At 47.1% G+C, this 14,552-nt stretch overlaps 1 protein-coding gene across 1 annotated transcript in view; it reads left to right on the top strand.

Moving 5' to 3' along the window:
* Positions 1 to 14,552, top strand: part of LOC115124876 (inaD-like protein) — a 126,647-nt gene that overhangs the window by 75,757 nt on the left and 36,338 nt on the right. The window contains exon 11 of the mRNA XM_065009922.1: positions 2,755 to 2,921. Coding sequence (XP_064865994.1) covers positions 2,755 to 2,921 — 167 coding nt within the window. The remainder of the gene's footprint in view (positions 1 to 2,754; positions 2,922 to 14,552) is intronic.

The following is a 14,552-nucleotide window of genomic DNA, read 5'->3' as shown; positions in this document are numbered from 1 at the left end:
TATTGTGACGACATAGCTCCAGTTGTTCCTTTACATTTCTCCTAAAACATTGGGGCCCCAATTCAATCTATTGCAGTTAAAGGAAACTGCACTGCAGGGTCACTCCTCAATACAACTGCAGTACATTAGAATGTCTGGAACACAAATGTGTGTTTCTCCAGGGGTTTGGCAATTGCTCCATCCTCCCAGAAGTCCTTGTACATAAGGAGGACGAAACCGAGCTGATCCTGGACAGTGGCATTCTCGCGCTATGTCTCACCTCTGATCCCTGCCTTGACCCCACTCCCACTTGACCTCTAAGACTTTTAACCCCACCCCAACTCCTACCCTGACCACCATCCCCCTCCCTCCAGGAGAGGAGAGGGAAATGGTAGTGGATGAAGAGGAAGAGGAGGAAGAGAGGGGCAAACCGTGGATTCCTACCCCAGAAAACCTCCACCGTCGTGGGGAGAGTGGGAGAGGGTCAACAGAGGCCCTGTCCCCCCCCTCCCCCAGTCCTCTCTGGAGCTCAGGAGCAGGTGAATGCTCTACTCCTCTGCAGTATTGTGCCTTGGCAAGTCAGACGACAGATAGAGGCTTCCACCTCTACATCAGTGCTGGCCAACAGGGGGCAGCAGTGTGTGCAGACTTACTCCAGCCTAGCTGTCAAATCAAATCAAAGTTTATTTGTCACGTGCGCCAAATACAACAGGTGTAGGTAGAACTTACAGTGAAATGCTTATTTACAGGCTCTAACCAATAGTGCAAAAAAGGTATTAGTTGAACAATAGGTGAGTAAAGAAATAAAAACAACAGTAAAAAGACAGTGAAAAACAGTAGTGAGGCTATAAACAGTAGAGGCTATATATATTTTTTTTTTAAATTTATTTTACCTTTATTTAACCAGGTAGGCAAGTTGAGAACAAGTTCTCATTTACAATTGCGACCTGGACAAGATAAAGCAAAGCAGTTTGACAGATACAACGACACAGAGTTACACATGGAGTAAAACAAACATACAGTCAATAATACAGTAAAAACAAGTCTATATACAATGTGAGCAAATGAGGTGAGAAGGGAGGTAAAGGCAAAAAAGGCCATGGTGGCAAAGTAAATACAATATAGCAAGTAAAACACTGGAATGGTAGTTTTGCAATGGAAGAATGTACAGTATACAGTAGAATATACAGTAGAGAGCTATAAACAGTAGAGGTTATATACAGTGTAGAGGTTATATACAGTAGAGAGGCTATATACAGTAGAGAGGTTATATACAGTAGTGAGGCTATATACAGTAGTGAGGCTATATACAGTAGAGGCTATATACAGTAGAGGGGCTCTATACAGTAGAGAGGCTCTATACAGTAGAGAGGCTCTATACAGTAGCGAGGCTACATACAGTAGTGAGGCTATATACAGTAGCGAGGCTATATACAGACACCGGTTAGTCAGGCTGATTGAGGTAGTATGTACATGTAGATATGGTTAAAGTGACTGCATATATGATGAACAGAGAGTAGCAGTAGCGTAAAAGAGGGGTTGGCGGGTGGTGGGTGGGACACAATGCAGATAGCCCGGATAGCCACATTGCGGGAGCACTGGTTGGTCAGGCCAATTGAGGAAGTATGTACATATATACATGAATGTATAGTTAAAGTGACTGTGGATATATGATAAACAGAGAGTAGCAGCAGTGTAAAAGAGGGTTTGGGAGGCACACAATGCAAATAGTCCGGGTAGCCATTTGATTACCTGTTCAGGAGTCTTATGGCTTGGGGGTAAAAACTGTTGAGAAGCCTTTTTGTCCTTGACACTCCGGTACCGCCTGGGGTGGCTGGGGTCTTTGACAATTTTTAGGGCCTTCCTCTGACACCGCTTGGTGTCGAGGTCCTGGATGGCAGACAGCTTAGCCCCAGTGATCTACTGGGCAGTTCGCACTACCCTCTGTAGTGCCTTGCGTTCGAAGGCCGAGCAATTGCCGTACCAGGCAGTGATGCAACATGCTCTCGATGTTGCAGCTGTAGAACCTTTTGATGATCTCAGGCCCCATGCCAAATCTTTTTAGTTTCCCGAGGGGGAATAGGCTTTGTCGTGTCCTCTTCACGACCGTCTTGATGTGTTTGGACCATTCTAGTGTGTTGTTGATGTGGACACCAATGAACTTGAAGCTCTCACCCTGCTCCACTACAGCCCCGTCGATGAAAATTGGGGCGTGCTCAGTTCTCCTTTTCCTGTAGTCCACAATAATCTCCTTTAGTCTTGGTTACGTTGAGGGATAGGTTGTTATTCTGGCACCACCCGGCCAGGTCTTTGACCTCCTCCCTATAGTCTGTCTCGTTGTTGTCGGTGATCAGGCCTACCACTGTTGTGTCATCTGCAAACTTAATGATGATGTTGGAGTTGTGCCTGGCCATGCAGTCGTGGGTGAACAGGAAGTACAGGAAGGGACTGAGCACGCACCCCTGAGGGGCTCCAGTGTTGAGGATCAGCGTGGCAGATGTGTTGCTACCTACCCTCACCAGCTGGGGACGGCCCGTCAGGAAGTCCAGGATCCAGTTGCAGAGGGAGGTGTTTAGTCCCAGGATCCTTAGCTTAGTGATGTGCTTTGAGGGTACTATGGTGTTGAACGAAGACCACCGTTGCTTATTGGGTCAGTATTATATTAAACATGTTACTGCTATACATTCAAAGGGCTGACCGTTGTTATTTAGGGAGAAGGTGGTGGGAGTGTGGCTGGGGACAGGATGAAACCATTTTGTCTTGCCATCTTGACAGGTGAAGGAGGAAGGTGGAGATGGTACTGTGGAGAAGCTGGAGTCCAGAGCCCTCTTTGATCAGCTCTCTCTAGGTCAGTCTGTGAATTCCTGGGTGGAGACTGGGGACAGCGAGGCGGACTCGGACTCCAGGAACGGAAGATCAGAACTCATCCTCACTGACACAGAGTTAGTACCGCTCTTCTTCGGAATACCAATATTGGTTTAAATGTTTTACAAAATACCAACACTCAATCCAAAAAATATTAGTCACATGCTTTGTAAACTGCAGCTGTAGACTAACAGTGAAATGCTTACTTATGGGCCTTCCTAACAATGCAGAGAGAAAGAAAATAGAGAAATAATAGAAAATTAAAACCACGTAATAATAAACACACAATGAGTAATGATAACGTGGCTATATTCCGGCGCCGACAGAGATGGCCGCCTCGCCTCGCGTTCCTAGGATACTATGCAGTATTTTGCAGTATAAGGTAGTTGTTGTGAAATTGTTAGGTTAGATTACTTGTTAGATATTACTGCATGGTCGGAACTAGAAGCACAAGCATTTCACTACACTCGCATTAACATACATTTGTATGTGACATTTGATTTGATTTGGTACAAGTACCGAGTCGATGTGCAGGGGTACCAGGTAATTGAGGTAGATATGTACATATAACTAGGAATAAATTGACAAGGCAACAGGATTGATAATAAACAGTAGCAGCAGCATATGTGATGAGTCAAAGTGCAAAAATGGTGTGCAAATAGGGTCAATGCAGATAGTCGGGGTAGCTATATGGTTAACTATTTAGTAGTCTTATGGCTTGAGGGTAGAAGCTGTTCAGGGTCCTGTTGGTTCCACACTTGGTGCATCGGTACCGTGCAGTAGCAGAGAGAACAGTCTATGACCAGGGTGGCTGGAGTCTTTGACCATTTTTAGAGCCTTCCTCTGACATCGCCTGGTATTGAGGTCCTGGATGGCAGGAAGCTTGGCCCCAGTGATGTACTGGGCCGTACACACTGCCCTCTGTAGTATTTTGTGGTCGGATGCCAAGCAGTTACCATACCAAGCGGTGATGCAGCCAGTCAAGATGCTCTTGATGGTGCAGCTGTAGAACTTTTTGAGGATCTGAGGGACCAAGACAAATCTTTTCAGTCTCCTGAGGGGCCTCCGTGTTGAGGGTCAGCGTGGTTGAGGTGTTCAGTCCCAGGGTCCTTGGACACATGTACTCATTCAAGGGTTTTCCTTTATTTTACTATTTTATACATTATTATTCTACAGTGAGGACATCAAAACTATGAAATAACACATGTGAAATCATGTAGTAACCAAAAAAGTGTTGAACAAATCCAAATATATTTTAGAATTTAGATTCTTCAAAGTAGCCACACTTTGCCTTGATGACAGCTTTGCACACTCTTGTAATTCTCTCAACCAGCTTCACCTAGAATGCTTTTCCAACAGTCTTGAAGGAGTTCCCACATATGCTGAGCACTTGTTGGCTGCTTTTCCTTCACTCTGCGGTTCAACTCATCCCAAACCATCTCCGTTGAGTAGGGGTTGGGTGATTGTGGAGGCCAGGTCATCTGATGCAGCACTCCATCACTCTCCTTCTTGGTAAAATAGCCCTTACACAGCCTGGAGTTTTGTGTCATTGTCCCTAGATAAATCACAGACAGTGTCACCAGCAAAGCACCACCTCCATGCTTGACGGCGGGAACCACACATGCGGAGTTCATCCGTTCACCTACACTGCGTCTCACAAAGACGTAATCTCACATTACGACTCATCAGACCAAAGGACAGAGTTGCACCGGTCTAATGTCTATGGCTCAAGTTTCTTGGCCCAAGAAAGTCTCCTCTTATTATCGTTGTCCTTTAGGAGGGGTTTCTTTGCAGCAATTCGACCATGAAGGCCTGATTCACACAGTCTCCTCTGAACAGTTGATTTTGAGATGTCTGTTACTTGAACTCTGAAGCATTTATTTGGGCTACAATCTGAGGATAGTAACTCTAATGAACTTGTCCTCTGCAGCAGAGGTAACTCAGGGTCTTCCTTTCCTGTGGCGGTCCTCATGAGAGACAGTTTCATCATAGCTCTTGATGGTTTTTGCCACTGCACTTGACAAAACTTTAAAAGTTCTTGACATTTTCCGTACTGACTGACCTTCATGTCTTAAAGTAATGATGGACTGTCGTTTCTCTTTGCTTATTTGAACTGTTCTTGCCATAATATGGACTTGATCTTTAACTAAATAGGGCTATCTTCTGTATACCACCTCTACCTTGTCACAACACAACTGATTGGCTCAAATGCATTAAGATGGAAAGAAATTCCACAAATTAACAAGGCACACCTGTTAATTGAAATGCATTCCAGGTGACTACCTCATGAAGCTGGTTGTGAGAATGCTAAGAGTGGGCAAAGCTGTCATCAAGGCAAAGGGTGGCGACTATATAAAATATATTTGTATTTGTTTAACACTTTTTTGTTGACTACATGATTTGGTATGTAGTATGTCATAGTTTTGATATCTTCACTATTATTCTACAATGTAGAAAATAGTCAAATGAAAGAAAAACCCTTGAATGAGTAGGTGTGTCCAAACCTTTGACTGATACTGCATATCATCCATGTCTTTTTTCAGCCACGACTCCGTGAAACAGTTCTTCAGGTCCCGTTGATAGGATAGTCTCGACCGGCGCTTGTTCAGTTTGTTCTGTACGATTGCCAAATGAACGGAAGGTAGAGGCAAATGATTTATGTGTCAGGGTGCCCGTACATCGCCCTCTTTTACGCCACCTCTTCCTTTTAGTGAAAGCTTCTGGCCTTCAGAAAAGCTATGTTCGGTGGAAACATGCACAAAAAACTAAAAATCTAAAAGTTTGAAATGACAAAATGAATAGAATGTAATCTACCTTGTTTAGTGTCATTTATATCAGACAGTGGGTTGAGTAAGAGTTACATGTCATTACATTAATTCTCAAAAATGTAGTTGATCTGCTCATTCTCTGGCTCTCTAGTAGGCTTGGCGCTCCCCCTGCTGGTAACATGATGGTATGGCAGGCAGTGACTCCAGTGACATTGCCTGAGTCAGTCATACACACAGTATATCTGAACCATGATCTGAAAATACAGGATTGGACAGTGTTTCCCAACTTGTTTTTGCACTAGCACTAACAAACCTGATTCAAATCAAATGTATTTATAAAGCCCTTTTTATATCAGCAGGTGTCACAAAGTGCTGTACAGAAACCCAGCCTAAAAACCCAAACAGCAAGCAATGCAGATGTAGAAACACGGTGGCTAGGAAAAACTCCCTGGAAAGGCAGGAACCTAGGAAGAAACCTAGAGAGGAACCAGGCTCTGAGGGGTGGCCAGTCCTCTCCTGGCTCTCACTCACATCCATAACAGTCTCACTCACGTCCATAACAGTCTCACTCACGTCCATAACAGTCTCACTCACGTCCATAACAGCCTCACTCACGTCCATAACAGTCTCACTCACGTCCATAACAGCCTCACTCACGTCCATAACAGCCTCACTCACGTCCATAACAGCCTCACTCACGTCCATAACAGCCTCACTCACGTCCATAACAGTCTCACTCACGTCCATAACAGTCTCACTCACGTCCATAACAGTCTCACTCACGTCCATAACAGCCTCACTCACGTCCATAACAGCCTCACTCACGTCCATAACAGTCTCACTCACGTCCATAACAGTCTCACTCACGTCCATAACAGCCTCACTCACGTCCATAACAGTCTCACTCACGTCCCAGCCTGTCCATAACAGTCTCACTCATCCCATAACAGCTCACCACGTCCATAACAGCCTCACTCACGTCCATAACAGTCTCACTCACGTCCATAACAGCCTCACTCACGTCCATAACAGTCTCACTCACGTCCATAACAGCCTCACTTCACGTCCATAACAGCCTCACTCACGTCCATAACAGTCTCACTCCGTCCATAACAGTCTCACTCACATCCATAACAGTCTCACTCACGTCCATAACAGCCTCACTCACGTCCATAACAGCCTCACTCACGTCCATAACAGTCTCACTCACGTCCATAACAGTCTCACTCACGTCCATAACAGCCTCACTCACGTCCATAACAGTCTCACTCACGTCCATAACAGCCTGTCCATAACAGTCTCACTCATCCCATAACAGCCTCACTCACGTCCATAACAGCCTCACTCACGTCCATAACAGTCTCACTCACGTCCATAACAGCCTCACTCACGTCCATAACAGTCTCACTCACGTCCATAACAGCCTCACTCACGTCCATAACAGCCTCACTCACGTCCATAACAGTCTCACTCACGTCCATAACAGTCTCACTCACATCCATAACAGTCTCACTCACGTCCATAACAGTCTCACTCACGTCCATAACAGTCTCACTCACGTCCATAACAGTCTCACTCACGTCCATAACAGTCTCACTCACGTCCATAACAGTCTCACTCACGTCCATAACAGTCTCACTCACGTCCATAACAGTCTCACTCACGTCCATAACAGTCTCACTCACGTCCATAACAGCCTGTCCATAACAGCCTGTCCATAACAGTCTCACTCACGTCCATAACAGCCTCACTCACGTCCATAACAGCCTCACTCACGTCCATAACAGCCTCACTCACGTCCATAACAGTCTCACTCACGTCCATAACAGTCTCACTCACGTCCATAACAGTCTCACTCACGTCCATAACAGCCTGTCCATAACAGCCTCACTCACATCCATAACAGCCTCACTCACGCCCATAACAGCCTCACTCACGTCCATAACAGCCTCACTCACGTCCATAACAGCCTCACTCACGTCCATAACAGCCTCACTCACGTCCATAACAGTCTCACTCACGTCCATAACAGTCTCACTCACGTCCATAACAGTCTCACTCACGTCCATAACAGTCTCACTCACGTCCATAACAGTCTCACTCACGTCCATAACAGTCTCACTCACGTCCATAACAGCCTCACTCACGTCCATAACAGCCTCACTCACGTCCATAACAGCCTCACTCACGTCCATAACAGCCTCACTCACGTCCATAACAGCCTCACTCACGTCCATAACAGCCTCACTCACGTCCATAACAGCCTGTCCATAACAGTCTCACTCACATCCATAACAGCCTGTCCATAACAGTCTCACTCACATCCATAACAGCCTCACTCACGTCCATAACAGCCTCACTCACGTCCATAACAGCCTCACTCACGTCCATAACAGCCTCACTCACGTCCATAACAGCCTCACTCACGTCCATAACAGCCTCACTCACATCCATAACAGTCTCACTCACATCCATAACAGTCTCACTCACGTCCATAACAGTCTCACTCACGTCCATAAGTCTCACTCACGTCCATAACAGTCTCACTCACGTCCATAACAGCCTCACTCACGTCCATAAGTCTCACTCACGTCCATAACAGTCTCACTCACGTCCATAACAGCCTCACTCACGTCCATAACAGTCTCACTCACGTCCATAACAGTCTCACTCACGTCCATAACAGCCTCACTCACGTCCATAACAGCCTCACTCACGTCCATAACAGCCTGTCCATAACAGTCTCACTCACATCCATAACAGCCTGTCCATAACAGTCTCACTCACATCCATAACAGCCTCACTCACGTCCATAACAGCCTCACTCACGTCCATAACAGCCTCACTCACGTCCATAACAGCCTCACTCACGTCCATAACAGCCTCACTCACGTCCATAACAGCCTCACTCACGTCCATAACAGCCTCACTCACATCCATAACAGTCTCACTCACATCCATAACAGTCTCACTCACGCCCATAACAGTCTCACTCACGTCCATAAGTCTCAGTCCATAACAGTCTCACTCACGTCCATAACAGCCTCACTCACGTCCATAAGTCTCACTCACGTCCATAACAGTCTCACTCACGTCCATAACAGCCTGTCCATAACAGTCTCACTCACGTCCATAACAGCCTCACTCACGTCCATAACAGCCTCACTCACGTCCATAACAGCCTCACTCACGTCCATAACAGTCTCACTCACGTCCATAACAGTCTCACTCACGTCCATAACAGTCTCACTCACGTCCATAACAGCCTGTCCATAACAGTCTCACTCACATCCATAACAGCCTCACTCACGCCCATAACAGCCTCACTCACGTCCATAACAGCCTCACTCACGTCCATAACAGCCTCACTCACGTCCATAACAGCCTCACTCACGTCCATAACAGTCTCACTCACGTCCATAACAGTCTCACTCACGTCCATAACAGTCTCACTCACGTCCATAACAGTCTCACTCACGTCCATAACAGTCTCACTCACGTCCATAACAGTCTCACTCACGTCCATAACAGCCTCACTCACGTCCATAACAGCCTCACTCACGTCCATAACAGCCTCACTCACGTCCATAACAGCCTCACTCACGTCCATAACAGCCTCACTCACGTCCATAACAGCCTCACTCACGTCCATAACAGCCTGTCCATAACAGTCTCACTCACATCCATAACAGCCTGTCCATAACAGTCTCACTCACATCCATAACAGCCTCACTCACGTCCATAACAGCCTCACTCACGTCCATAACAGCCTCACTCACGTCCATAACAGCCTCACTCACGTCCATAACAGCCTCACTCACGTCCATAACAGCCTCACTCACATCCATAACAGTCTCACGCCTCCATAACAGTCTCACTCACGTCCATAACAGTCTCACTCACGTCCATAAGTCTCACTCACGTCCATAACAGTCTCACTCACGTCCATAACGCCTCATAATAAGTCTCACTCCCGTCCATAACAGTCTCACTCACGTCCATAACAGCCTCACTCACGTCCATAACAGTCTCACTCACGTCCATAACAGTCTCACTCACGTCCATAACAGCCTCACTCACGTCCATAACAGCCTCACTCAATAACAGCCTGTCCATACAGTCTCACGCCCCATAACAGCCTGTCCATAACAGTCTCACTCACATCCATAACAGCCTCATAACAGCCTCACTCACGTCCATAACAGCCTCACTCACGTCCATAACAGCCTCACTCACGTCCATAACAGCCTCACTCACGTCCATAACAGCCTCACTCACATCCATAACAGTCTCACTCACATCCATAACAGTCTCACTCACGTCCATAACAGTCTCACTCACGTCCATAAGTCTCACTCACGTCCATAACAGTCTCACTCACGTCCATAACAGCCTCACTCACGTCCATAAGTCTCACTCACGTCCATAACAGTCTCACTCACGTCCATAACAGCCTCACTCACGTCCATAACAGTCTCACTCACGTCCATAACAGTCTCACTCACGTCCATAACAGTCTCACTCACATCCATAACAGTCTCACTCACGTCCATAACAGCCTGTCCATAACAGTCTCACTCACATCCATAACAGCCTCACTCACGTCCATAACAGCCTCACTCACGTCCATAACAGTCTCACTCACGTCCATAACGGTCTCACTCACGTCCATAACAGCCTCACTCACGTCCATAACAGCCTCACTCACGTCCATAACAGTCTCACTCACGTCCATAACCGTCTCACTCACGTCCATAACCGTCTCACTCACGTCCATAACCGTCTCACTCACATCCATAACAGCCTCACTCACGTCCATAACAGCCTCACTCACGTCCATAACAGCCTCACTCACGTCCATAACAGCCTCACTCACGTCCATAACAGCCTCACTCACGTCCATAACAGCCTCACTCACGTCCATAACAGCCTCACTCACGTCCATAACAGCCTGTCCATAACAGTCTCACTCACATCCATAACAGCCTGTCCATAACAGTCTCACTCACATCCATAACAGCCTGTCCATAACAGTCTCACTCACATCCATAACAGCCTCACTCACGTCCATAACAGCCTCACTCACGTCCATAACAGCCTCACTCACGTCCATAACAGTCTCACTCACGTCCATAAGTCTCACTCACGTCCATAAGTCTCACTCACGTCCATAACAGTCTCACTCACGTCCATAACAGTCTCACTCACGTCCATAACAGTCTCACTCACGTCCATAACAGTCTCACTCACGTCCATAACAGCCTCACTCACGTCCATAACAGCCTGTCCATAACAGTCTCACTCACATCCATAACAGCCTCACTCACGTCCATAACAGTCTCACTCACGTCCATAACAGTCTCACTCACGTCCATAACAGTCTCACTCACGTCCATAACAGTCTCACTCACGTCCATAACAGCCTCACTCACGTCCATAACAGCCTCACTCACGTCCATAACAGCCTCACTCACGTCCATAACAGTCTCACTCACGTCCATAACAGTCTCACTCACGTCCATAACAGTCTCACTCACGTCCATAACAGCCTCACTCACGTCCATAACAGCCTCACTCACGTCCATAACAGTCTCACTCACGTCCATAACAGTCTCACTCACGTCCATAACAGCCTCACTCACGTCCATAACAGTCTCACTCACGTCCATAACAGCCTGTCCATAACAGTCTCACTCACATCCATAACAGCCTCACTCACGTCCATAACAGTCTCACTCACGTCCATAACAGCCTCACTCACGTCCATAACAGCCTCACTCACGTCCATAACAGCCTCACTCACGTCCATAACAGCCTCACTCACGTCCATAACAGCCTCACTCACGTCCATAACAGTCTCACTCACGTCCATAACAGTCTCACTCACGTCCATAACAGTCTCACTCACGTCCATAACAGTCTCACTCACGTCCATAACAGTCTCACTCACGTCCATAACAGCCTGTCCATAACAGTCTCACTCACGTCCATAACAGTCTCACTCACGTCCATAACAGTCTCACTCACATCCATAACAGTCTCACTCACGTCCATAAGTCTCACTCACGTCCATAACAGTCTCACTCACATCCATAACAGTCTCACTCACATCCATAACAGTCTCACTCACGTCCATAACAGCCTGTCCATAACAGCCTGTCCATAACAGTCTCACTCACGTCCATAACAGTCTCACTCACGTCCATAACAGTCTCACTCACGTCCATAACAGCCTCACTCACGTCCATAACAGCCTCACTCACGTCCATAACAGTCTCACTCACATCCATAACAGCCTCACTCACGTCCATAACAGTCTCACTCACATCCATAACAGTCTCACTCACGTCCATAACAGTCTCACTCACGTCCATAACAGCCTCACTCACGTCCATAACAGCCTCACTCACGTCCATAACAGCCTCACTCACGTCCATAACAGTCTCACTCACGTCCATAACAGTCTCACTCACGTCCATAACAGTCTCACTCACGTCCATAACAGTCTCACTCACGTCCATAACAGTCTCACTCACGTCCATAAGTCTCACTCACGTCCATAAGTCTCACTCACGTCCATAAGTCTCACTCACGTCCATAACAGTCTCACTCACGTCCATAACAGTCTCACTCACGTCCATAAGTCTCACTCACGTCCATAACAGTCTCACTCACGTCCATAACAGTCTCACTCACGTCCATAACAGTCTCACTCACGTCCATAACAGCCTGTCCATAACAGTCTCACTCACATCCATAACAGCCTCACTCACGTCCATAACAGTCTCACTCACGTCCATAACAGTCTCACTCACGTCCATAACAGTCTCACTCACGTCCATAACAGTCTCACTCACGTCCATAACAGCCTCACTCACGTCCATAACAGCCTCACTCACGTCCATAACAGCCTCACTCACGTCCATAACAGTCTCACTCACGTCCATAACAGTCTCACTCACGTCCATAACAGCCTCACTCACGTCCATAACAGCCTCACTCACGTCCATAACAGTCTCACTCACGTCCATAACAGCCTCACTCACGTCCATAACAGTCTCACTCACGTCCATAACAGCCTGTCCATAACAGTCTCACTCACATCCATAACAGCCTCACTCACGTCCATAACAGCCTCACTCACGTCCATAACAGCCTCACTCACGTCCATAACAGCCTCACTCACGTCCATAACAGCCTCACTCACGTCCATAACAGCCTCACTCACGTCCATAACAGTCTCACTCACGTCCATAACAGTCTCACTCACGTCCATAACAGTCTCACTCACGTCCATAACAGTCTCACTCACGTCCATAACAGTCTCACTCACGTCCATAACAGCCTCACTCACGTCCATAACAGTCTCACTCACGTCCATAACAGCCTGTCCATAACAGTCTCACTCACATCCATAACAGCCTCACTCACGTCCATAACAGTCTCACTCACGTCCATAACAGTCTCACTCACGTCCATAACAGTCTCACTCACATCCATAACAGTCTCACTCACATCCATAACAGTCTCACTCACGTCCATAACAGTCTCACTCACGTCCATAACAGTCTCACTCACATCCATAACAGTCTCACTCACATCCATAACAGTCTCACTCACGTCCATAACAGCCTGTCCATAACAGTCTCACTCACGTCCATAACAGTCTCACTCACGTCCATAACAGCCTCACTCACGTCCATAACAGCCTCACTCACGTCCATAACAGTCTCACTCACATCCATAACAGCCTCACTCACGTCCATAACAGTCTCACTCACATCCATAACAGTCTCACTCACGTCCATAAGTCTCACTCACGTCCATAAGTCTCACTCACGTCCATAACAGTCTCACTCACATCCATAACAGTCTCACTCACATCCATAACAGTCTCACTCACGTCCATAACAGCCTGTCCATAACAGCCTGTCCATAACAGTCTCACTCACGTCCATAACAGTCTCACTCACGTCCATAACAGCCTCACTCACGTCCATAACAGCCTCACTCACGTCCATAACAGTCTCACTCACGTCCATGACAGTCTCACTCACGTCCATAACAGTCTCACTCATGTCCATAACAGTCTCACTCACGTCCATAACAGCCTGTCCATAACAGTCTCACTCACATCCATAACAGCCTCACTCACGTCCATAACAGCCTCACTCACGTCCATAACAGCCTCACTCACGTCCATAACAGCCTCACTCACGTCCATAACAGTCTCACTCACGTCCATAACAGTCTCACTCACGTCCATAACAGTCTCACTCACGTCCATAACAGTCTCACTCACGTCCATAACAGTCTCACTCACTTCCATAACCGTCTCACTCACATCCATAACAGCCTCACTCACGTCCATAACAGCCTCACTCACGTCCATAACAGCCTCACTCACGTCCATAACAGCCTCACTCACGTCCATAACAGTCTCACTCACATCCATAACAGCCTGTCCATAACAGTCTCACTCACATCCATAACAGCCTGTCCATAACAGTCTCACTCACATCCATAACAGCCTCACTCACGTCCATAACAGCCTCACTCACGTCCATAACAGCCTCACTCACGTCCATAACAGCCTCACTCACGTCCATAACAGCCTCACTCACGTTCATAACAGCCTCACTCACATCCATAACAGTCTCACTCACATCCATAACAGTCTCACTCACGTCCATAACAGTCTCACTCACGTCCATAAGTCTCACTCACGTCCATAAGTCTCACTCACGTCCATAACAGTCTCACTCACGTCCATAACAGTCTCACTCACGTCCATAACAGTCTCACTCACGTCCATAACAGTCTCACTCACGTCCATAACAGTCTCACTCACGTCCATAACAGTCTCACGCACGTCCATAACAGTGTCACGCACGTCCATAACAGTCTCACTCACGTCCATAACAGTCTCACTCACGTCCA

This window comes from Oncorhynchus nerka, linkage group LG25 (assembly GCF_034236695.1).
Source record: "Oncorhynchus nerka isolate Pitt River linkage group LG25, Oner_Uvic_2.0, whole genome shotgun sequence".
NCBI classification, from domain to species: Eukaryota; Metazoa; Chordata; class Actinopteri; order Salmoniformes; family Salmonidae; genus Oncorhynchus; species Oncorhynchus nerka.
The sequence above is the reverse complement of the archived record's forward strand: the minus strand, read 5'-3'. Positions and strand labels throughout refer to the sequence as shown.